The sequence below is a fragment of the Physeter macrocephalus genome, chromosome 13 (genome assembly GCF_002837175.3).
Source record: "Physeter macrocephalus isolate SW-GA chromosome 13, ASM283717v5, whole genome shotgun sequence".
Lineage (NCBI taxonomy): Eukaryota > Metazoa > Chordata > Mammalia > Artiodactyla > Physeteridae > Physeter > Physeter macrocephalus.
The window spans coordinates 2,821,480-2,847,600 of NC_041226.1; the positions used below are offsets into that span (position 1 = coordinate 2,821,480).

Below are 26,121 nucleotides of genomic sequence, written 5' to 3' on the forward strand. Positions count from 1 at the left end.
CCTGGTTCTGGGCTTTTCTTTGTCAGGAGGTTTTTTTGTTGGTGGTGGTGGTGGTGGGTTTTTTTTTTTATGTTTTTTTTGTGTGTGTTTTTTTTTTTTGCGGTACGCGGGCCTCTCACTGTTGTGGCCTCTCCCGTTGTGGAGCACAGGCTCCAGACACACAGGCTCACCGGCCATGGCTCATGGGCCTAGCCGCTCCGCGGCAGGTGGGATCTTCCCGGACCGGGGCAAGAACCCATGTCCCCTGCATTGGCAGGTGTGCCTCTCACTGTTGTGGCCTCTCCCATTGTGGAGCACAGGCTCCAGACACACAGGCTCACCGGCCATGGCTCACGGGCCTAGCCGCTCCGCGGCATGTGGGATCTTCCCAGACCAGGGCACGAACCAGTGTCCCCTGCATTGGCAGGCGGACTCTCAACCACTGCGTCACCAGGGAAGCCCTGTCAGGAGGTTTTTGATTACTGATTCCATCTCTTTGTCATGAGATGGAATATGAGATAATAGTCTCTCTATTTTGATTTTCTGTCTCTTCTGTGTCAGTTTTGTTGGCTCGTGTATTTCTAAGAATTTTTCTATTTTACCTAGTTTATCCAATTTGTTGGTGTATTGTTGTTCATAATATTCTCTAATAACCCTTTTTATTTCTGTAAAGTCCATAGCAATGTCTGCTCTTTCATTTCTGATTTTAGTTATTTGAGTCTTCTCCCTTTTTTTCCTGTCAGTCTAAGTTTCATCAATTTTGTTGATCTTTTCAAAGAACCATCTTTTGGTTTTATTGCTTCTATCGTTTTTCTCTATTTATTTGTCTCTGCTCTAATCTTTATTATTTCATTCCATCTGCTAGCTTTTGGTTTAGTTTGCTCTTATTTTTCTAATGTCACAAAGTTAAACATTAGGTTATTGATTTTAGATCCTTTTAAATGTAGACATTTGCTGCTATAAATTTCCCTCTAAGCACTGCTTTTGCTGTATCCCGTAAGTTTTGATATGTTGTTTTTTATTCTCATTCCTCTCAAAGTATTTTCTAATTTCCTTTGTGATTTCTTCTTTAACCCACTGGATATTTAAGAGTATATTATTTAATTTCTGCATATTTGTGAACTTCCCGGTTTTCCTTGCATTATTGATTTCTAGTTTAATTTCATTGTGGTTGGAAAAGTTACTTGCTATGATTTTAGTCTTTTTAAAGCTATTGAGACATGTTTTGTGACCTAACATGTGGTCTATCCTGAAGAATATTCCACATGTACTTGAGAAGAATATATGTTCTGCGATTGTTGAGTACTTCCTATTATTCTTAGAATAGAATTCAAGCTCCTCACTACAGTTTACAAATCCCTACATGCACTGATCCTGACCAGTTCTCTGGCACTGTCTCCTTCCACTCTCCTCTTGGTTTGCCCAGGAATTCTTTTTATTTCCTGACTTACTAATTAACTTAATGCTTTAGTGTAATAACATTAAATAGGTGAGTGACTGATTAACTTAATTCCTTAGTGAAATAACAATAATGTACCTTCTGATAGCGTGTGGAACCATTGCTGTGTATCTTCGTGAAAAGTTTAAACATATATGGAAAAAGATTGAACGTAAATATTCATAGCAACATTATTCATAATAGCCAAAAGGTGGAGACAACTCAGATATCCACCATCTGATGAATGAATAAACGAAATGTGGTCCATCCATACAGTGGAATGTTATTCAGTTATAAAAAGGAATGAAGTTCTGATGCATGCTGTAACGTAGGTGAAACTCAAAGACATTCCGCTAAGTGAAAGAAGCCAGACACAAAAGGTCACATGATATTTTATGATTCCATTTATATGAAATATCCAGAATAGTCAAATTCATAGAGACAGAAAGCAGATTAGTGCTTACCAGGACATGGGGCGAAAAGGGGGAGGAAAACCGTCACTTTAGTGGTGATGGTTACACAATGTTGTGAATGTACTCAGTGTCACTAAAGGTAAATTTTATGTTATGTATATTTCACCACAGTAAAAAAAATCAATTCAGTTTAAAAAATATATTTTTTTCTGTGCAAACAGAAAAAAAATCTCATTTTCAAATAATGTTTTTTTATCAGTTATTGAAAAAAAAACCACATAGTTCAAAGACCAAAGTTCAAAATGAAAAATAAGTAAAATGATAAAGACTCACTCTTTTACATTACATTACATCCAGTGTCAGAGTGCTTGATATAAAATGGATTTTAAAAATCCAACTATTTTATTTATTGTTTATTTCAGAGGAATATGCTGGTGGCTTGAACTCCAAAGGGTTTATCTCAACAGATAAATGAAATCTGGTGGTAGGCAGTGCAGAGGATGTAGAGCAGGGATCAGTAAACTACTGCTCTTTCTATGGGAATACAGTCCTAGCCATTCATGTACATATTGCCTATGGCTCCTTTTCACTGCAGTAGCAGAGTTGAGTGGTTGCAAACCTTTACAGGAAAAGTTTGCCCACCCTCAGTTTAGATACTTCATTTAGCATTTGACATCACTGAGGATTCAAGCCTCCTCTACAGTGTACTCCAACATCCTCAGTAACAAACTTTTATCCCCATGGATGGCCATGGGGATAAAAAACAACCCGGGCACATTTAGGTAAGGATATCTCCATGAATAAGAATTACACAGTTTTTTCCTCCCAGCTGGATTATAACTTGCCTGAGTACAAGAACCATACTTTATATTTACTTATATTCTTTATAGTTTGCATTTAGAAAAGTAAGAAATAGTTTTATTAGGTCTACAAAAAAATCAGAAGAAAATACGCAGGGACACTTTTGATACTCTCTGTCTTCATTTCTCAGAAATAAATTACTGATATTATTTTTTTACATGTTCCTTTGTTATTCATAGTCAGCAAATTCCACTTGGAAAGAAAAAGGAACAGTGCTATTCTAGCATGTCAAATAAAATGTAATCATGTCTTCTTGCCCTTCCTTCATCATCATTATCATCATCATTATTATTATTTTAAATAAAACCAAAGATACTTCAAATGCCCCCAAAAAAAAGAATAGAAGCTTTCTTTTAATGTGTGTGTCCCTTGTAACTAGGGGCAGAGGAGGAGGTGAGAAAAAAACAAATGTAAATCATAATTGCATATCAAGACCCTCATCTAAATTAGAAGAGGATCTATGTATAAAATAAATAAGATACACGGATATAATGTGCCACACAGGGAATATAGCCTATATTTTATTATAACTATAAATGGAATATAACCTTTAAAAATTGTGAATCACTATGTTGTTACACCTGAAATTTATATAATTCTGTACATCAACTATACCTCAATAAACAAATAAATAAATTAGAAGAGGGTAAAAAAAATCCAACTATTTTGTTTATTGGCAGACTTCTTTAGTACATCTGGAATTCATACATTGAGTGTTACCATAGATATGTTGTTTAACCAGTTTAGATTAACAAGATAAACCTTACACTCCAGGACTATATCCTTGCCTCTGTTAAGATTGCAAAATGCTCTTTGTGAATATATTTTTTTAATGAAAGAACATAGCTAGAAATAGATTCATCAGGTTTTAAATTTGTTAAACAGTTATTCAACATGGGGTTTTTTGGTTGGTAGTGGTTGTGGTGATGAAAGAGCACAGAAAGCAATGGATTGATTTGTGCTTTCCTTGAAAGAAATATAAAAGTCAAAGATAAAATATATTACTGAAAATTATTAGCAGACATCTCAATTGTAAGTTTATCTTCCTGAACTAATTGTTAATTGAGTTGCATGTGCCAAAGCATGGTCATTGACAAGTGAAAAGGCTCACATTTCCACTTCTGTTGGAGTTTCCAGAGTGATCTGTCACATAGTGTGACACCTGCTGTATTATTTTCTTATGTGAACTCTCTGATGAAAACACAAGGCATTAGTGAGATCTTAAACGTGGAAGCCCAGACAGAAGCATAATTAGTTCATTTACAACTGGTTCTTCCCTACTCTATGTATCTGACACTCATCTAGTTCTACCATATAGACCTTAAAAAGAACATTTAAAAAATAAATTTAAAGAGCCATATGTTCTCTTTCACTGCGATAACATGCAAGAGCCTCTTTAATCTTGGGGCAAGAGAGGTTGAATTTGTGAAGCTCTGTTTGTGTTTTAAGTTAGGTCAAGTTATATTGTGTATGTTAGCTAATTAAGTAGAATTTACTGGTCTGTACAAAATTTGAACTAGCAGTCCTTCACACCGTAGTATATTTTTTGCTCTAAGCAATATTGTTGGAATATTGGAAGGAGCATAGCTTAATTTTTTTAAAAAGAGCGGACAGACAAATCGGGCCTAAATCTAGATTCAACCACCTGATGGTTGTTTAAATGAAAAACTGTTTATAGATTTGTACAGATGTCTTCATTTTTTAAAAATAATTTATCTTTTATTCAAATTGTTGACTACTTTATATTACAGTAAATTTGATTGAAAAAAATGAGGAAAAAAATCAATTTTTTAAAATACACTCATGTTGAAATCAAACAAGCCAGCCAAACGGAATACAAACCAAGGAACCCTGTAGTTTGGTTTGCTTTCCAGAATATGAATACCCAATGGTGGTTTAAATGAAAAACTGTTTATAGATTTGAACAGACGTCTTCATCTGTAAAACCCTTGCTGTGAAGGATTATTATGACATTTCAAAAGTGGGTAATAAGAGGCTGGCCCTCTGTAGATGTTTGGTGTGTGGTGTCTGTGATAATGCTGATGATAATTTGGATGACTTTCTACACACACACAAAAAATTCACGGGCTTCTGTTGTTAGCACATCTCTAAATGTTCATGTAATTTTCTCCATCCCTCTGAGTGCTTTTAGGGGGAGGGAGTGGGTAAAAATGTAAGATAAAGAGGCGTAATTTGGTAAAATGACAGGAATGCGATTTAATCGTTCCCTGTATCCAATTTGCCTAACGGTCAGTTTCTGAAATTGACCCCAAAGCAGCTTTTGTTGGAAGATGTGATTGACCTCCTGAAGGTCCTCTCCTTTTCTGGCTTCTTTGGTAATTCACTATGAATCAGTCGTTGCTAAGTGTGGATTTTTAACTAAGATTACATTTGGCCGATAATAACTTAAATAAGGTCCCTTTTTGATGAGTCCATGGGGTGCTAATTCAGGTTGCACAGAGAGAGCTAAATTTTCGTTTCATTCTCATTCTGAGGTTATAGCCAATAACCTTCAAGGTTTGTGTATTGATAAACCTGAGCAACCCTTGCTTTTTCTCCCAGAGTCAAATTAACATAACATAAAGTAAGTGCCTGTAGATGAAACTGTTGTTTTCCCCCAGCTGTTTGCACCTGTACTGTCACCAGCCAGAGGTGGAGGGATAAAGGACAAACGCATTGTGGGTATAATCTCATCTCAGTGATTGGTCAGTTTGCCATTTAACAAACTTTGGGGAATACATAGCGTTTTCCAGTTTCTTTCACAGACATGCATTCGTTTCATCGTTTATATTTATTGGGCACCAGCTGTGTGCCCAGAACTCTTGTAAGTATCATCAATACAGTGGTGAACAAAACCGATGACATCTCTGCCCTTGTGGAGCCTGTATTTCAGGGAGGGATTTAATTGGCTGTGCTCAAGGCTAAGCAGCTGTAACGAGGAAGCCCCCCAATACTGCAGCCTCTGCAAGACAGCGGGTCCTCTCTGTCCTGTAACCGTCCAGGTGGTTCAGCTGGTGGAGAAGCTGTGCTGCAGGTGTCCTTCAGAGGCCCAGTGTCTGGCCCCAGCCTTTGGGTAGCTTCCTCATCTGTCCTCCTCACCCATAGGATCCAGCCTGGGCTGCTGCTACATGCAGCTCCAGCCCCAGTGAAGGGGACTCTGGAGTAATTTGTCCGTCAAGTGGAGATGCCACAGATGCCACACCATCCCTTCCGCCCATCCGGCCGGGCCCCCTTGACCCTGATTCGGACGTATCACACTCGGCTGCAGAGGAGGCTGGGAAATGTCGCCTCTTGCTGGACCAGCTTAAACACAAGGCAGGGGGGCGGGTTTGGGGAAGCAAAGTGGGCTGTACTGCTCCCACCACAGGGGAGAATGACAAGGAAGCACCCAAGTTAAATATATGAAATGTCAGGTGGTGGCGAGTGCTGGGGAGGAAAGGAAAGCCGCGGGGGCGTTGGAGAGAGACGACAGTTTTAAGGAGTTGGGCAGGGAAGCCTCACTGAGTAGGTGACTCTTGAGGAAAGAGCTACAGCAGTGAAGGGGTGATGCTCGCAGCCCGGGGAGGGCGCTGCAGACCGAGGCCATGGCAGGGAGGAGAGATTCGCGGGGCGCAGGGTGGGTGCTGGGAAGAGGGGGGGTCGGGGTGGTGGAGAGCTCGTCTGGGGATATGCTAGGCTTCAGGTGCTTCCCCATCCACGTGGAGACGTCCAGCTGGCCGTTGGGTTTGTGACTCTGGAGTTGGGAATGTAAAGTTCAGAGAAGTGAGATGCAGCGTCTGACTTAATCCTGTTCTTTACCGTAAAGAGCACGCTCATCTCTGGGGGGAGAAGCCGGCCAGGCCACAGAGCGGTCCCGGGCTCCTGACCGCAGACCTGGCCAGGTGTGCAGGTGTGCATGGAAGCTCGTTCCGCCCTGAGGGGAATTCTCACGGCCCCTCGCGGTGGATCTCGGTGCCACATATGCGCCACTGTGTCATCGTCCCTGGGCAGGCTGAGGTTCAGGGAGGGGCCACATGGTGCCAACCGGTTCCCTCCTGCTTGTTCCGCACCCTCTGTGGAGAGTGGGCTCTGGGAAGAGAGAGCTTTTGTTCAGCAGGTTTTTAAACACAGCCACCTCGGGCACGAGAGAGGTTGAACAAGCAGGGGGCTCGAGAGGAGGCAGAGCTGCAGTTGCTAGTGGAGGGCGTCTCGGCACTGCCCCTCCTGCCATCTCGCCCTCGAATCCTTTCCGGACTCAAGCCCCTCCGTAGAGTTTCCCCTCTGCCCAGCTCATCATGCGACACCGAGATCCACGCTGGGCCAGAGGCCCTCAAGTGGAACCAGCTTCCGTGCACACCTGCACACGTGGACAGGTGTGTGATCAGGAGGCCCGTGGTCTCTCTGGGGCCCGGCCAGCTTCTCCCCACAGAGATGAGCCACATTCTGCTCGTCGTTACGGGACAGATGTTTTACCTGCACCCCTGGACAGGGTGGTCCACCAGAAAGGATCCGAAGGCCAGGTTCCGGTTCTCAGGCTGCCTGCATGTTGCTGTGTGACCTTGAGCAAGTCCCGCAAAGTCTGGGTTTTCTCCTCTGTAAATGGAGGGCGGTCAACGGACTTCAGCCCATCGCCAAGAGGGTGGGGTCACCGGAGGTGTGTGTCAGCGTCAGGTGGAGGAAAGCACACCAAGGTCCACTCCGGCCTGAGCTCCTCCTCGGACTTTCCCGAAGGCAGTCGGGGCCCGGCAACAAATCCCCCCAACGCACGCGTCTCCCCAGCCACGTTCCGAAGCTCTTTAGAGGCTGAGTGCAAGGAGGGCGTCTCAGCTACTCGGGTTCGCTCACCTTGTCGCACTCCAAAGCGGGGAGCGGTCCTTATAGAAACACTTGCCAGGCCTTGCAGGTGACCCCCGTGTTCTCATCTGTTCAGATCCTCACTCAACGAACGCCGTGCCTCGTAGGACTGAGACGTCTTAGTCACTACAGACACTCAGTACATCATCGTCCAGTTGAGCTGAGCCCACTGAAATGTTCAGTGTGAAACTGAACCCATGTACAGTGTGTCCTGTAACATAAAATTTAAGCGAGGAAACAGCTCTCACTCTGAAGTAACTTGCCAAAGGGTAGTGCTGAGATCAGGGAGGAATCTGCTAACTTACTTAGTTAGGGTGAGACGTGCCTTTGTGTTCCAGAAAAGTTAAAACTTTCCAGAGAATATGGGTAGTCCGATTCCCGATTCCTTGGAAGTACCCTCAGGATCCTAACAAGGTGAGGGTGAGATGCCTTGTAGGCATCGAGGTGCTTGCTCAGGGAATTGAGTTAGAGCCGTGGGTGTAAAGAATCTTGAATCTCAGTATCACGGCAACAGCTACAGGTCAGAGAAGCAATCTATTTTGTTGTTGTTGTTGTTGTTGTTGTTGTTGTTGTTGTACGCGGGCCTCTCCCGTTGCGGCCTCTCCCGCGGCGGAGCACAGGCTCCGGACGCGCAGGCTCAGCGGCCACGGCTCACGGGCCCAGCCGCTCCGCGGCACGTGGGATCTTCCCGGACCGGGTCACGAACCCGCGTCCCCTGCATCGGCAGGCGGACTCTCAATCTCAACCACTGCGCCACCCGGGAAGCCCCAGAGAAGCAATCTTTTTTGGTTTGTAGTTGATAAATCCTTTTCTGAGCCAGAACTTAGTAGGGTAGAAGCCACTTCATACAGCTGGTACCGCTCCCTCCCCTCTGTTTTTACTGCTCAAGTCAAAAGAATGATAAAATAGGCTTTTATCGGGAACTGATGTGAATAAGTTTCTGAGGGTGGTTCTAAAATCTAATGATATTCGGCCCAGTCTCTCATAGCTTCTGTAGTTATGTCTGCATTGCTGATGTGACAAACTTGAGAATGATGAACCCATTTCCCATTAAAAAAAAAAAAAAAAGATGGTGTTTGCTGTCAGGGTTGTCATAAACTTGTCCATTAAGCAAGAATAAAGAATGTGGCTTTCGGAGCGTGCTTCCCATGAGGACTCTTGGGAGGGGTGTTTGCGTTAACAAGATGCCTTTTCGTATGTAGGTGTCAAAAACTGAGAGGTGAAACATCCGTATTTTTCTTGTTCATCTTCAGATGCTCCTGCCTGGGAAATGCATAGAGAAATAGCTTATTTGGTGTAATTATGTTTCAAATGGATGTTATCATGACAACTCAGTAGCATTGAAATCACACTATCAGTGCCCTTCCTTGGAAAGATATGTGTTACCAAGACTTTTCTGATTGGCTTGGGGGAAAGTAAACCCTGAGTCACAAACCACCAAATTAAAAATATAATATCCATTTGAGGGCATTTCAGCTTATTTATGTCAGAAACAGTTCCTTTTCTATGGAGGCAAGGACGGTGACTAATCCATTTTAGAAAGGTTTTAAACAATAAGAACCCAGAAGACTCTAATCTTGATCTCCTTTAACCTGAGTTCCTGCTTCTTCGTAGGGTTTTTCTGAATATCTAATACGCCATTGATCCACGAGTTTAACTTAATCCTGACATCATAGTTAGGAGCTTTATCTTCGACTCAAATCATGTATTCAGTCTCATTTTGATAACAGTTCTGATAAAGCCTGGTATTGACTAGAGCTTGGTTATTTGGTGGCAAGTTTCAGCTAAGGGGCCTGATCTCACTCTGAACTAAACCACTTTCTCACAAACATAAATCAGCTTCACCATTTGGTCGCAATAGGTAATACTTAATGTGTCCCAAGCGTAGCCCACGGTTTTTCTTGCATTCGATATAAATTCCCATTCGTGTGTTTACTTATCCGTGTTTGCACAGCTGTGCTTGTGTTCATAGGTCCTCTTGTGAATTTGTCCACTGACAGAGACTGGTTCAGGTTTAGATTTCATCGCTATCAGGTCAGAGGTGTAATCTGTTTAACTTGCTGTAGAATGAACATCTAACATGTGCGATTTGATTATGACAGTATGTCTGCATAGCTAGAAGCGCTATTTTTTATGAATATTAAAACGTGTTTACAAGCAAATATCCTTCAAAATGTATGATTGGATTAAGATTCTTATTCATCCAGGTCCAAGGCATATGGTTTATGTGCCTTTCCCAGTGGCAATATGAAACGTGTATGAGGGCGGCCCAGAATCGCTGAGTGTAGATACACCAGCATTCAACATTCCAAAACGATCGCTCCTGCTGTCGCATTTTTATGATTCAATAATATCAACCCTGAAGTTTCTCTCTGGCTCGAGCCGCAGGGGTCGTACAGTGGAAACCAGGCTTCAGGGGTTGGGATGGGGGTGGGGCCTATGCAGTCAGGAGTGGGGAGGAAGTACCAGGTGGCCTTTTGTGCCGTGTGCAGCACAGATGCAGACACCAGACTGTCATCTCTAGGGCTGCCAAGCCCATTACCATCACCGTGAGCCACAGGGGAAAACGGCCCTCGAGATGTGCTTCGTCCAAACTGAGATGCGCTGTCAATCTGAGGTCACAACGGCGTTCAGTTTTTTTCTCCAAAACTTAGGCGTTGTTCAGTAATTGAACAGCCAAGGCGTTAAAAAATGTTCACTGTCCCCGAAAGTGGGGGCCTACTATGAGGTTATGAATGATCCAAGTCCTGGTTTTCCCCTAAAGTTGACCCCCAAAGCATACTTTAGTTCAGCCTGCTTAAAACTGTAGAAGGTCCGATTCCAATTAAAGAACGCATATCGAGTGCTTGCTCTGTGGCCCACACTGCCGAGTGCTGGGGAGGAAGAACAAGAGGACAGGTTCCCAACTCGCAGACGGTTCTGGTCCAACGGGCCCGACAGCACACGTGTCAGGGCTGCGCGTGGTTGGTGTCGTGGGAACAGAGGAGGGTCGCAGGTAGAGGTGCGGTGTTCAAGCGATCTCCCGGGCGGAGGGAGGGTCTGAGCCCTCTAGAACACCTCCCCCTGGTCTCGCTGATGTTGCTTGAAGGCCACTGCCGCAGGGGACCCCGAGTTCAGTGAGAGCACCTGAGTCCCTTGGGTGGTCGAGATGTGCTGATTCCATCCCCGTGGTTTTCAGGTACCAGCAAGGTCAACCTGGTGAGGATCCCGTCCACGGCCTCCAGCCCACGGGACACGGCCCTGGCTGCCGTGATCTGCAGCGCCCTGGCCACCGTCCTGCTGGCCCTGCTCATCCTCTGCGTCATATATTGTAAGCGGCAGTTTATGGAGAAGAAACCCAGCTGTGAGTTCTGAGCTCTTTCTGTGTCTTAGCATCTTGGTGAAGGGTGTTGGTCGTCAGTGCTGCCCGGGTGTTCGGCGAGAGCCTAAGAGGAGAGTCAGGTTGCAGCCAAAGGGACAGAGAGAACACGTGGAACCAGGCGTCCCAGGGGCCTGCTCCCCGAGAGGACCTCCTGCCGAAAGGCGCTGAGGGCGCGGCCACCGGGCAGCATCACTTCCCGGGGATCTGAGGAGGCAGGGGTACCCCCGCCCCTCGGCAGAAACACAGCTCGTCTGAGTTCTGGCAACCCAAGTACCTTACACCTTGAGCTGTCTTGACCGATTGTTTCGTATCCTCGCTTCCGTGTAAGAAGAAGTCTTTTTAAATGTGAACAACAGCTCTCCTTTCCTTTATGACTGCAAAAGCTGGGGTACTTCTGGTTGCACTGGGATGTTTGTGGGCTCCTCCTGGGGAAGCTGTCTTGCTGACCGAGTTCTCGGCCTCCGCAGGGTCCCTGAGGGCACAGGACCTGCAGTACGACGGTTCTGAGCTGTCCTGTTTCGACAGACCTCGGCTCAGCGCCCCCGCGCCCCACGCCTGTTGTCAGTGCCGCCGGGACTCGGCCCAGACCTGCGGTAAGTTCAGCGCTTGGGGGCCACTAGGAATGCAGGCCCTGAAGCTGCAAAGAGCTGCTCCCACTCCGTTTTCTGGTTAAAGCTAATCCAGTTCAGCCATTCTCCCCCGTCCCCTGAGGTTTTGGGTGTTTTGTGTCTCGTAACTATTTAACAGGAAGGAAGCATCTCATTAAAATTCTAGAATTTCTCAGTAACTTTTTAAGCAAGTTTGCCTTTATTATGTTGGGGTGAATTGAGTTACAATAATATGAGCCTTTTGTAGAGCAGGGGATCCATCTCCTTTCTTGTCTGGTGGATTCCAGCTGAACCTGCGTGTGAGTGTCTTAGTGTGTTTTGGGATATCGTAAAGAAGAGGGAGGAGGGAGGCCTGTTGCAGGGCCTCTGGGGTTATTGACAGAAGTGAAGGTTTAGGGAAGTCCAGGCAGACCCCGGAGATACTGTGGGTGCGGTTCCAGAGCACCGCAATAAAGTGACTGTTGCACTGGAGCGAGTCACGTGACATTGGGGGCTTCCCGGCGCGCGCGTAACAGGTACGTTTGCGCGCCCTGCGCTGTAGTCTGCTAAGTGTGCAACAGCCCCACGTCTCAAAGCATAACGTCCGCGCCTTAACTTAAACATACTTTATTGCCGAAAAATGCTAAACGTCATCTGAGCCCTCAGCGAGCACAGTAGCAACATCGGAGGTCCCCGATCACAGGTCAGCATAACAAATACAATAATAATGAAAAATTCGAAATATTGTGAGGATTACCAAAATGGGACACAGACACAAAGTGAGGCGATGCTGTAGGAAAAATGCTGTCGAGAGAGCTGCTCGACGCAAGGTGGCCACAAACCTTCACTTCGGGAAAAAGCAATAACTGAGGCACGACACAGCCAGGTCTGCCTGTGCTGCAGACGGACTTGCTTTCTAACGTGGGCAAAAACGGGCAAAGGTAAGACCAGCTGGCACACTTCCTGGCCCTGTCCCCACACGCCCACCTCCTCTGCAAAGTAAAAATGGACGCGGCCGCAGCCCTTCCGGAAGCCTGCCCTCCGCCTGCCCCTCGCCTCACAGGTCGCCCGGCACCTGTGGTTACTGCAGTAGCGCAGCAGCGTTTTGTCTCCCGTAACCTTCCTCGAAGTTAAACGTTTCCCAATTCAATTGCTTTTTGTCTCAGAACTGTCCGATCTTTCTTTTCAAGAAATTGAAGGGTTCCGCTTTTCAGTCTAATATTTAATACGTGGGATAAGGCATCTTCAACGTAATTATTTCTCTACTGGCCACTACTGTCTTCCGCTTTAGCGTTAAGAGTGAAACGTGGGATTGCCATGGCGCGCGTGGATCTGGTTTTGCCTTTGCCTGCAGAGATCGTAGACTCAGCTCCTGGCAGCACCCGTGCCTTGGTGATTCTCAAGGCGGCCCAAGCACTGCATTTTCTAGGTGCTGTGCCAGGCACTGCCCCTAGATCAGAGTTAGCAAAGAGGATCGCTTGAGAGAGAAACTTGGGTTTGAAATATGATCAAGTACAGCTTTGTGCAAACTCTGCCTCATCGTCACTTCCATCTGAAAAGAAAGATTAAATACGTGGATGGCTTCGTTGCAGGTTTTTGTAATAGAACACAGAGACTGGACAGAATCCGCCCCCGCAGTCACCCGCCCAGGTTCAGTGTCGCTCATCATATAAATTGCTTCTTCCTTAGTGGCAGTGCCTATTTTCTTTTCACTTTTATTTTGACATAATTTCAGGCTTACAAAAATGTTGAAAGACTAGGACAAAGAATGCTCACATACCCTGTACCTAGATTCCCCCAGTATTAACATTGTATCTCATTTCCACATTTGCTTTATCATTTTTATCTCTTTCTAAGTATGGTGGGTGTACACAGTCGACGCTTGAACAACTTGGGGGTTAGGGGCACCCAGTCTCCGCCCAGTCAAAAATCAGCGTGTAACTTATAGTTGGCCCTCTGTATCTGCGGCTTCCCTGTGTTCACGGTTTCTCCGTATCCGTGGTCCTGCATCCCCGGAGCCAAATACCCACCGATCGTGTGGCACCGTAGTATTTACTGTTGAGGAAGATCCTCCAATACGTGCACCCACACAGTGCAAATCCACGTTGCTCAAGGGCCAGCTGTGTGCTTTACAAAGACATGTACACAGTTTTAAAATTTCCATTTAAAAATCAGTTGCAGGGAGTTCCCTGGTGGCCTAGTGGTTAGGATTCTGGGCTTTCACTGCCGTGGCCTGGGTTCAGTCCCTGGTTGGCGAACTGAGATCCCACAGGCTGTGCGGTGCAGCCAAAAAAAGAGAAAAATCTGTTGCAGATAAGGTGTCCCTTTACTTCAGTGCTTGTTTCCTAAGAACAAGAGTGTTCTCTTATACAACAGCATGATTAATGCTAATTTCCTAGTTTTGTCTGTATGTTTTACTATATTTATAGTTTTATAAAATCAGAATTACATATGTCTGTATATGTAGAGAGAGAAGTCTAGAAGGCTGTTCAGAAATGTGGACAGTGTTTTGCAGCTTACGGAATTAAGGAAGATTTATTTTTAAATTTCTGACCTAATCTCTCTATTTTTCAAGTTTTTTTCTTCAGTGAATGTGTGTGATCTTTGTAACCAAAGATACATACCGCTTCAGTGAACATAATAGTTAGCAAAGCTGTGTGCACATAGATAGTTATTCTTTAAGATACATTCCTAGCAGCAGAAAAACAAAAAGTTGTGTGTGTATTGAGTTAAAGGGTTTAGAGGTCTCTGTTCTGCGCTGCCCGGCTAGCCCACTCTGCAGAAACACTGTGCTCTTTCCTCCCTCATCAGCCATAGGTGAAAGTCTCATTTCATGTACCCTCTCATCAGTCCTCTTCATCCTTATTTTCACTGGAGTAAAACAGACATCACCTTAAGTTTACCGTTTTAGCCGTTTCTCAGTGTACGGTTGGGGGGCATTAAGCACGTTCACATTGTTGTGCAACCGTCACCACCATCACCAGAACTTCTCCACGACCCCAAACTGAAACGCTGTCCCCTTTAAGCACTAACCCCCTATCCTTCCTGCCCTCCAGCCCCTGGGACCCACCATCCTACTCTCTGTCTCCAGGAATTTGACTCTTAAACCTCATAACCCCTTTCCCCCCAAAAGTCACCCCAAGGGGAATAGCTAAGTTTCCAAGAGCAGTGTTGGACTGCTATAAACAAGCAGTGCGTCTCACAGCCTGCCGGCTTTCCTAGGGCCCGTGCGTCTTATCCCATCCGCATGCCGTGACGGGGCCTGCAGCGTCGGCCGGGAGACTCCTGGTTGCAGGGTGCACTCCAAGGCCGTGCTTCAGGACAGGTAAATGGGTGTTTTTAATCTATATAATTTCGTGTTCCCGTGTGCAAATATACAGGCTACTCACTTACCAGTTTTCATGTGAGACTATGGGGCATCACTTTTTTAGTATTATTAATAACATTCTAGACATTGTAGGGGGTGGGAACTTTGGCAAGAACTAGGTAAGTGTCTCAGGGCTACCGACAGCCAATGTAACATTCTTTATTCTTTATATTCCACTAATTTTGTTTTTGTCTTATATTCATGATTTGTGACACTTCCATCATCTGTAAGTAATTTTTAGCATGTCACATACTCAGAGAATTATAGAACAGCAATCAAAGCAACTCAATTAAGACCCAGGAAACTGCCTGTTTTAGACATCGGATTAAGTTTAACTATATTGGTTAGAAGTAGGTATAAAAATTCGGTTTTCAAGTAAACGTAGTAATTTAACTTGCTGTACTGAAGCAAGTTTATAACAAAGGAAGCATGAGAATTCTGACTTAATAACTTGTTTATTTCATCTAGAAAACTGAAAAGCATAGCTGGAATGTTGCTTTGTAGTAGGTTTTTCTCCCAGTAGAGTACTTACAGCTCTTTCGAACACGGGTCCAGAAACACAGGTCCAGCGGGGGAAGCACTGCCGACTTTCTTCGGGTCCCTTTCGAGGTCCATCTGTGGCGAGTTTTCGGATGCCTGGCCTCTGATGCAGAATCCCAGCTGTGGTGACGACATCTCTTCTTGCGATTCTTATCCTGAGCTCCCTGGAGAAGATGTTCACTCTCTCAATCCAGAGAGTGCAAGCTCAGCATCCTTGGACTCAAACAGTAGTCGGGGTCTGGTTGGTGGAGCAGTTCCAATTCAAGCTCATCCTGAAAACTTTACAGAAACTACTGATTTATCGAGACTCAACAACTCAGTGCCAGAACCAGCGCTAACTCAGGACGCGCTCACGGCTAGAAATCAGCTGGCTCAGGAGAGAGGAGATGTCCGTCACCTGGCCGCTCAGCCGTCACCCCAGGTAAGGCAGCGATGGATTCGGCGTGGCCACAGCAGTGACTTAAGGAAGCCCAGAGGGAACAGGACTCTGTCCCCCATTAAATGTGGGGGAACCTGGGGAGAAGGTCTTTCCATCCTTCGTAACTTTTTGTATGTTATAGGAGAATATATTTAAATTAAATTTCAGGGGTCTTTTTTATAACTAACAGCTCATCTCTAAGGCCATCCAGGGCAGCCGCGTTCTCCTCCCCTCTTGTCACTCCAGCTGTCCAGCACCGCACCCCAGCCCCATCCTGACTGAGAGATGAGTTAGTTACGGGCGCATCTTGGAAGCAGTTCCTCACCTTTTGTCTTCCCCTGGCATGTTCTTATGCCCAGTACTTACATGCTGTCCATTCATGGTCAAGTTAATGAGCATTTAGGTCCTACGGCTACCCTTTTCCCTCCTCTCTCTTTCCCTGTGGTTTTTCTAGATCGCTTTGCTTTGACTGATGGATCAGTGTGGTTGGAAATTGATTGTTGCTTGTGATCTGGCACCAAATACAGCCGCAGAACCTTCCAGATGGAAGGGTCTGAAATCAGGTGTTGGGGTGGGGCAGGTGGTGACTGCAGAGAGATGGGGCTCTGGCCCCGGGGGTACCTGGGCACTGTCCCTGCTTCCTCCTCCAGGTAAGGAGGTGGCCTTGGCTGAATTTGACTTAATGTCTATAAGCGTTTCCTGAATGCAAGCGCATACATTGTCGGTGTACGTTCTTCTGGAAGAATGATGCCGGCCTTGAGTATGAAAGGGCAGAATCACAGCAACAGGGGCTCCCAGGCCCCGCAAGCCCTGTTCTGCACAGACGGGGCTGCTCTCATCCTCGGTCCTTCCTGCCCCAGATCACGGACGCGGCCGATGAGCCACGACCACGCTGCGCGGGCTCCTGGATGGCACCTCTGTTTCCTTGAGACGTCCTGTCTTTGTCTAATAAAATCAGAAAGAGTCTACAGTCAGTGTGGATGGACATGGTTCCTTCTAAGAACAAATACGTGGGTTCATATGCATCTAAATCTGCAGTACTTTTTTTTTTTAACTGTGAAGAAAATCTATAAAGCATGTACAGGGAATTCTGTACTGAAAACATTTGTTGGCTTTGGAGAAAAAACGATGTTGGTTTTCTCATAATAACGGAAATGAAGAAGAGATCAATGAAAGGAGGAAAATCAAACAAATGAGGCAGTTTAAAAAGCACAGACTACGTACCTCTATAGCTGGGAAAGGTCGCTTACTGACCCTGTTCTTTGGAGCCGGCCTCTAATTTTCACACTGTTCATGAGGATAATAAGAAAAGACTTCAGAGTTGGCCTAGGTGCATATAGGTCTCAGAATGGATGTGGCCCACAGACCTTTGGACAGAGAACCCCCGGCAGCCCAGAGCAGCTAACAAGCCCCGAGAACGGGTGAGAGGAGGACGCAGAAGACGGGATACGGGGCCCTTTGGCAGCTAACCGGGTGCCTTGCCGCGTACGCTAAAATGAACATCTTAGGACACTTAATATTTAATCTGAGTCACATTTTCATTACAACATGCTGAAGTTTCTTTTCCATCAAGTCACTTGGTTCTGATGATAAACTTGCTTGCGTTACCTTCACGAATTAGCCGTTTCACCTTCTCGTGTATCTACTGTCAGAAGAAAGTCTGAGCGGCTGCAGTGACGGTGCTACCATCGGACTAGCTACAGTTCCTCCGAGTATTGTCAGTAAATAGAATTACTGCTCATCTTAATTGTGTAGCTTGTCCCCAATTTTGTGCTGTAAATTCTAAAACTAAGGAATAAAGCATCTCAAAGCCAAGTCGTGTCAGAAGCAACCCAGCCTGCCCTTTTTCCTGTCTATGTTATTGAGGAGGTGGAGGTAGGGTGGATGAGCCCTTTTGTCCCAGCTACATGGATGCAAAATTGTAGAAACGTAGTTTAGTATGTAAGACTGGTGCATCATGACATGAGTTCTTTTCAAAGAGAGTTGTCAAGGTAATTATGATTACATAAAGATACCTTCAGCTCAAAGTCTGATGGAAAGTTATAATTACATATAAGATGAATGAGGAAATGTTACATGCAGGTTGCTCCATGTAATTTATTTATTTATTTTTGAGGTAGTTCTCAGTGGCTAAGGACATCACCACATATTTTTTTTATAAATTTATTTATTTGATTTATTTATTTTTGGCTCCGTTGGGTCTTCGTTGTTGCACGCGGGCTTTTCTCTAGTTGCGGCGAGCGGGGCTTCTCTTCATTGCGGTGCGCAGGCTTCTCATTGCGGTGGCTTCTCTTGCTGTGGAGCACGGGCTCTAGGCACGTGGGCTTCAGTAGTTGTGGCACGCGGGCTCAGTAGTCGTGGCTCGTGGGCTCTAGAGCGCAGGTTCAGGAGTTGTGGCACACGGGCTTAGTTGCTCCGCGACATGTGGGATCCTCCCGGACCAGGGCTCGAACCCGTGTCCCCTGCATTGGCAGGCGAATTCTCAACCACTGCGCCACCAGGGAAGCCCCACTCCGTGTAATTTATTAATGAAGGGTTCTTACAGGCTTTCCAAGATGTGTTGTCTTATAACTATTAGATAATTTTGGCAAATCTAAATAAGACATCCTGAATTCAGGAAAGGGATTGTTAAAATGTAAATCATTTCCATTTTCTCCATATAATTAAATATAGCAAATAATACTTTGAGCCCATTTTAAGCGAGAATCTTTTCTAAACTCTGAAAAACACTTCTCTTAGTTGTTACTGAAGTTACTGAACTTACCTCTTGCAAAGAATTTGAAGTTACTGAACTTACCTCTTGCAAAGAATTTGATTTCGGAAGCTTTCTATTAACGGACCAGAGGGAAGGACCCCTGGCTCCTCAAGTTCAAGTGCAGTGAGCTTGGCCCCTGATGTGGGCTCACTCCTAACTCAGGAGGGCACTGTTTTCTGTTTGGGGGGTGGATGAGGGCAGCTGTTGCCAAAACAGCCCCACCCCTTTTTAAACAATTTGTTTCTGTTTTATTTTCAGTGAAACTGTAAATTCCTACCCAGGCACTCACTTGTATTTTAACCTCTATTTCACTTGAATACAAGTTTCATTCACTTGTATTTTAACCTCTATTCACTCTTTTTTCCCTAGCTTTATGGACATGTAATTGACATATAACATAGCATAAGTTAAAGGTGTACAGTGTGATGATTCGATTTATTGCCAAGTGCACCAAGGGACTTTTGTCTGTATTTGGTGTGAGGCTCAGATTTCTAATGTGTGATGCATTCGTTTCCGAAAATTTATTTTTACACGGTAGTCTTCCTGTGGGTAGTTTAATGCCACCCAGAGTCTGATAATGATAGTTATGGCTCAGGATAAAGCAAATAGGAGTGAGAGCTGTCTTTAGTCTGTATGATTCCATTTTAATCAAATGTTCCCTAAACACACCTCCCCAGGAGGGAACCAGGGCTAAGATATTGAGACATCACTTGCTAAAGATAGTTGAGAGAATGAAGCCAGCCTGTTTAATAACAGGAAAAGCTTTCTTTGGTGGTGTTTTTTAACCAACATTTTAAATGTCAACATGAAATAATGGAAGGGATGGTAGAAAAGATATGAGATGACCTGGGTTCTAGTTTCTCAGTCTATCACATTCTCTATTTTTTCCTTATTGGCCAGTTAAGTATAATTTTCCTCCCTGGTAGCATTAATATGGTTCTTATTATCACATCAGTTGATCAACGTATTTGATAAAACTATCTTATTATTGAGAGTACCTCAGAAGTTTCTATTTCTAGATAATCTCCTTAGACCTTTGAAAAAAAATTTTTCTGTAAATTAGTCTGATATGTCACTAATGCCAAATTAGTGGTAAGTTAATGAAGGGTTACTGCGTGAATGAAGGTTTCACTCACGTACAGTAACACGCAGGTGACCCAAGCCTCAGCCCCTCCCAAAGTGAGGTCACTGTGCTTTTGTGATAAGGGACAGATCTAAAGGCTGCTCTCTCCTGAGGACGTTTGCCCTGTGACGTATGTGTGAGTATTCCAGGGAGGTCATTATAAGAGAAGTCTCATTCCCAGACTCTTTCTAAACTTTCTCCAGTGGCTTCACAGAACTTTTTAAATTCAAAGACTAAGAGTAGCATTAATTATTAACCATCTTTGTTCTTTTAAAGAATAGACTAAAGAATCCTAAAATCGTTACCTACAATTGCTTTAAAGGAGTGCAACACAGAAACAAGCTTTAAATGTTTGACTGAAGTTGAAAATCAGCAAAAGATTTGTTCACTGATGTAGTTTGTTTGGGGCACATTTTCATCTTTTAAGGACTGTTTGCACATATGGAGTGACTGTGGGTTGTTAGGAAGTCTTTATTTTTATTCTCAGAGTACATGGGTACCTGATACTGGGACACCCTTACAGGAACTTCTTATCCATATATTATAAAATTCATGTGCACAATTAGTAAAAGCTAAGCACCATAAATTTTTACAGTCACAGTTTAGGGCTTTAATTTGTAAGGTGCTGTGTTCAAAGCTGTCCTTCTGTCACCGTTTCAGGAGGCCGAAAGGACTTGCTTCTTTCTGCAATGAAGTGTCGTATGGAGCCCAAAGGGCAGCCACTCCTCTGCTTACGGACTCGGCACCGTCTGGACCTCGCATGGCTTCTGGGGGAAGAAAGTGAATCTGAACCACACTGATGGCATTTTAAGCCTTTCAACCAGTTGCTTCTGAGCCAGACCAGCTGTAAGCTGAGACCTCAAGGAATACACTCCAAGCACTTCTGAGACTTGGCATCTTTCCTACACAAGAAGCTTCTACGCTACGGGCTGACTTCAGAGACTGACGGGCCAAGTTTGCAGCCACCGAGCTTAGGGCTATAACGAGAAACAGAAATGCATTCATGCTTCTTTTCGTGGTGGAGGTGGTTTGCCAAGACTGAAGCCCCAGAGTATAAATTTTCATTTACATTTTCTTCCCAGAAATAATTTCCTATATCCTACTGAAAGTCGATGTCAGATTAGTTACCTTAGTTTTTAGGTAGGATGGGTTCAAAAGGGAGTGTTTTTATTTCCTGAAGGTCACTTTTTCATCACCTAATAATAATAATTAGCATAGGAGGTTAGAATTGACTTCACACGGCCTGCCTGCTTCTTGGGTTTATTAGCTGGTGTTGACTGTCCTAGCTGGGAATCAGAAGAGACCAAATCTTGCAGAACTGGCGCTTCTGGCCTCAGCCACTGTCTTGTGAACAGCGGCTGCATTACTTAACAAGAGGGGCCCGAGTTAGGACATGTGTTTGGGACAGGACTGCCCATCCCCCTCTGAGTTTAAAAACCCCTTAGCGTGCGCATACTAGATTAGCAGATTTATGTGAAAATCCATTGATATGGAAGCCTCTGTTACTTCTGTCCCTGGGACTGAGCTTAAAAATCCAGAATTTCTCTTTTATAGAGAAATCGGTATTATAATGATCTTTAATTTGCATCATATTTTATACTAAAGGCTTTAGAAATGACAGCCTATCAGGTTTCCCTACTACTGGAACACGACACCAGGTGAGTAGTCCCAGGAGACTCTGCAGATTAGGACCAGAAGGAAAAGTACAGCTTGTAGGCAGCGTTTAGGTGAATGGATTATAACTGCCATCGTGTAGTTTGACCAGGATGTCATAGGGCTCCCACCAATCTCCTAAGCTTCGTCAGCACGGTAATTCCCACCGTAGCCCAACGACGCTGGATTTAAGAGTCTGGTGCTATCTGCCTACTAGAATTAGCTCTAGAGCTGAGACAGAAACAACCCAGCTCAGTCATGAACCGGGGGATGGCTCGTTTGCCCATCTCTGTGCCCTGGAGAGGAATTATTTGAGCAGGATGTTTTTTTTTCCTGCTTCAACATACATGATCAGCTCTGGCTGTTGTCTTTTAAGTGATTACTATTAGCTCTGTCCCATTTGCACTTAAAAAAGAAACGGACCTTTGAACATCCCTGTGTTAGAGAATGCTGAGATATTTTGTTTCCAAATCAGTCTTCTACTGGACATTTAAAGTGAGCATTAGAGGGTATTCCTGGCGGTCCAGTGGTTAGGATTCAGCACTTTCACTGCCGAGGGCCTGGGTTCTTTCCCTGGTCGGGGAATTAAGATCCCGCGAGCTGCACGATGCAGCCAAAAAAAAAAAAAAAGAGTTTAAAGTGAGCATTAGAAATCTGCCTTTCCCAAGGACATTTTTACCTTCCCTCTTATTGCCCCGTGCTTTGCTCTCTTGCAGTAGTGAGCTCTCACGAGGCCTTTTCCTCGTGCTGGGACTGTCCCTCCATCCGCAGCTCAGGATCCCTGTGCGGACATGAGCTCAGGGTATGTCGTGCACGTGACCTCCATTCCTTTGACTGAAATGGGAAATTAGAGGGTCTCGTGGTAATGCACAGCCTTTCCTGTCTACCTGGCGTCCAGTCGTGGTTGATTGACTTTCTTTTTTCTCTTCCTTTTTTAGCCTAAACCAATGGTTCCTAAGCTCTGGTACTCACCAACTCTTCTGAGACTTGCCCTTAGGAAATATATGTAAAGTATTTAGGACCTGATCACAAGAGGTCCACGAAAACGCAAGTTTCACTGTACGTCACATGTGTGCCGTAGTCTGTAACCTCATCACTTTTGTGATGACAGAGGGGTGATCAAAGTAGGCCAGGGTTGTGCTCCTTTTTGTAACCCGAGTATATTTTCCACATGTAGAGCCCTCTTTAACTTCAAGGGCAAAAACACTTGCAGGAGAAAGCTAAGATTGATGGGAATGAGACTTTGGCCACAAATCCTGAAACATCACTTCTGATCAATAGAGAAATACTTAAGATTAAAAAATTGATTTCATTTGATACTGCATTTGAAAAATCCTGGGTTATTTTGTTGTGGACCATTTTTAAAGTCTTTATTGAATGTGTTCCGATATTGCTTCTGTTTTACGTTTTGGGTTTTTTTGACCCCAAGGCACGTGGGATCTTAGCTCCCTGACCAGGGATCGAACCCGCACCTCCTGAATTGTAAGGCGAAGTCGTAACCACTGGACCGCCAGGGAAGTCCCGATCCTGGGTTGTTTTTATCCAGAGGAAGACAGTTTACTACCGTGTGCTGTGGAAACGTACAGTGATGTTATAGTCTCCCCTCTTTGTAAATGCTGTAGAGGACAATCCAGTTGGCATTTCATATCAATATCCTGCAGAACTCAGATACACTCAGCTGCTCGGGTGCGTCAGCTAGTAACAGGGCTGGGGGTGCGGGTGCTTTGTGACTTCCAGCACTGCAGAAGCTCACTGACGAGGATGAGATCAGGGTTGGAGAACAGCCACGTAAAGGCATGGGGTTTTCTAATCTTGTGTATATGGAATGTATTTTTCACGTGTAGATTTTTCTACTTTAGATAAAGTGTTAATGTTGCTGTTACCTAGGTTAAGCACTATTGTCTGTGCTAGTAAAAAAAAAACATAGAAAAGGAAAAAATATCCATCATTGCTTTAAGGCAGTCAGCTTGCATCAATTTAGACCTCATCATGACTATTTTGCATACTGGAATTGATAAATTTGTGTATGTTGGTTTTCTTACATAACTAGTTTTGTAAGACCTTTTTTTTAGTTGTGAATAAAATTGTTACCTGGTATTCTTATCGACACGTCTGGTGAGAAAATGGTTGATGGTGTGAATGCAGGTATGTGTTCCCCTCCTGCTCTCCATGGAGGGTCTCACTAAGGTCTCCTCTTTCCCCATGTATCCCTCTCTGGATTTCAGACTCTAGGAGGGAGATTTGGAATCCTCTGGTTACACCTCTCAGGCTGGTCAAGCTACTGAAAAATGTACTGAGTTATTTGAGAAGCTTTAGTATCAAGGTTTTATCATGACCTCTTTTTTTTTTTTTTTTTTTCCCTTCATCTTGTGACACCGAGAGGGAAGGTCTGAAGAAGGAGAAGTTTTCCGTTCATTCTCTTTGGAGGTCAGTGGGGCGTCCTCCTGGGAGAGGTGGGGTGGGGGAGTGAGGGACACACACAGGGCAGCGCTGGTCACTGTGAGAGCCCTTGTTTCTTCCCAGCTCCTTCCCTTCTCCCTTCTCAGCCCCCTCTTCCTTCCCTTCCTTCCCTCAGTAAATCTTCGAAAGCTGTTCCTAGATTTTGAGAGGAATTTAGACTTCCTGGAATAAAATGGCTTATTTATTTATTTTTTAAATTTAATTTTTATTTTATATTAGAGTATAGTTGATTTACAATGTCATGCTAGTCTCAGGTGTAAAGCAAAGTGATTCAGTTCTACATATACATGTATCTATTCTTTTTCAGGTTCTTTTTCCAAAATAGGTTATTTGAAGTGTCACCATATTCCCTCAGCTTGGTGTTAAATGTCCATGTGGACTCCATGAGGGAAGGACATTCATTAGCTTCTCTCCTCTTTCCCAGTGTCCATGCAGACTTGGGAGAGGGGGCCTTGGGGGACCACCAGCTCTCTGAGGAAAGTAGCGCAGATCCTAGGAGGGTCTAACAGGAGGCCCAGAGTATTCTGTCATCACACAGACGACACATTTGCATGATTACAACTATGATGAGTCTGTTTGCAGCTGTCCACTTGTCATTCTGAATATGTCCATTGGTCCCATTTTAACTTGAGAAGTTGTCTGATTTTTTAAAAACGTATTTGGCACCCAAGAAGGTAGGAAAGTACAGCTTAAATGTATCATTCAGTTATATTGAAGCTAAACAGCAATCTGAGAATTTCCAAAATCTTCTGTAATTTTGAAGACATTTCACGAAGACCCCGTGGATGATTCTAAAGACATAATTATCCCAATCAGCCGTCAGCTCTGAGTAATATCGCTTATGTCACATTTCAGCCAGAGGAAGGTTGCAAGGTTTCTACCGTAGAGATTCAGCAGGCCAGGGCCGGGTCTTTTCATAAACCACCAGTGGCATTTGAAATAGTGTGATTTCTGGCTGCTTTCAAATTAGCCTTTCCAAGAGACTTGAACGTTAAAAACTTAACCAGCAAAATACTTTCTCTGGAACCGTGGGTGGTCTTCTGAAGCAGGTTTCAATGATTCATCTGTAAAGGCAGAGGATTCTTTCTTTTTTATCTTAATTTCTAATGGCATTAACTATTCCTACTTAAGACAGAAATAGCTGTGTTCTCTCAGTGTTGTTTGGGGTTGCATGTAGCCAGCAGCGCCCTGCAGAGGGATCCCTCCCCACCCCCCACCCCCCGCCCGGGTTGACTGTTTACAGTCAATAGAAGGTCTGCAGAATAGGCTGGCAATCCTTGCTAATTGCAGGTGAGAGAGGCGGGGGCCCACAGCCTGGTACACATCACCCCTCGGTGAATCAGGTAGGAACTGTGTCCCCTGAAGTCTAAGCCCAAATCTAACTCCTCTCAGAGGCCTTCTCTGGGAAGAAGCTGTTTCCTGTGTCAGCCCCTCCTTCCTTCCTTCAGTTTCTTGATATATTTATATAGTTGTATAGGGTATGCGCTCGGTCGTGAATGCAGTGCCGAGGCTGAAGCAGACACTCACTAGGAGGGAGACAGCCTTCTAAGTGTTTACCAAATGGGTCGCGATTGTACAGAGAGTGCAGATTCCTCTGAGGCGTGAGGGAGCAGCGACCATCTGCGGACACTCAGGACGAGAGCGCGGAAGCTGGGGAACCTTGTTCACGGCGGAGGTCCCCACAGGCAGCAAGTGGAGAGGCCCAGCTTGTTCTGGGAGCCGTGGGACCAGGTTTTGGGGGAGCCGAGGCTGCAGCCTGACAAGGGCCTGGTGTGGTGCCCGGGGTGTCAACTCTGCCCTGGAGGGAGTTTACTTGCCTTTAAACAGATGGGTGATGTGCCTTGAAAACCCTGAAATCTCTAGTCTTCCAGAAGCTTGGAAGTTACAAAATTAGGAGAGTTAGACCTCTGGCTGGGAGCAGGGGATGGGGCCAGCTGTGCATGGAGAGGCGGACGGTCAGTGCCCTGTTCGGAAATGCCGGGGCCGAGACTCTTCTCTCATCGGGCTCGCCTTTGTCCGGTGCCGATCTCAGGGGAGACGCTTAGGACTCGGCTGAAGCACCTGCTCAGGTCAGATCCGCGCTGCCCGGTCCCTGATTGGCCTCGGGTGGGGACGGGCCTAACCTCCCAGCCCCGGGGTGGCCATACGTCCCACAGCAGCCTGGCCTGAGTCGGCCACTGGGTGACAGGCGTTTGTCCGCTCGCTTCTAGATCTCAGCCAGCCGCCTTCATCTGAGAGCGAAAACCCTGCCTGCCAGTTTTTTCTCAGCCCCTCGCCCTTGTCTTAGAAACGCTGCCACGTTTGCTGTTTGTTCCTCGGGTGGCCGAGCAGCC

General features: G+C 45.1%; 1 protein-coding gene across 1 annotated transcript in view; it reads left to right on the plus strand.

The window, feature by feature from the left end:
- TNFRSF19 (TNF receptor superfamily member 19) overlaps positions 1 to 20,456 on the plus strand; it is a 65,828-nt gene extending 45,372 nt beyond the window's left edge. Inside the window, exons 5-9 of the mRNA XM_007120163.4 lie at positions 10,703 to 10,867; positions 11,353 to 11,478; positions 14,695 to 14,797; positions 15,395 to 15,800; positions 20,336 to 20,456. Of these exons, the coding sequence (XP_007120225.2) occupies positions 10,703 to 10,867; positions 11,353 to 11,478; positions 14,695 to 14,797; positions 15,395 to 15,800; positions 20,336 to 20,368 (833 nt within the window). The 3' untranslated portion in view covers positions 20,369 to 20,456. The remainder of the gene's footprint in view (positions 1 to 10,702; positions 10,868 to 11,352; positions 11,479 to 14,694; positions 14,798 to 15,394; positions 15,801 to 20,335) is intronic.
- The last annotated feature ends 5,665 nt before the right edge of the window (positions 20,457 to 26,121 follow it).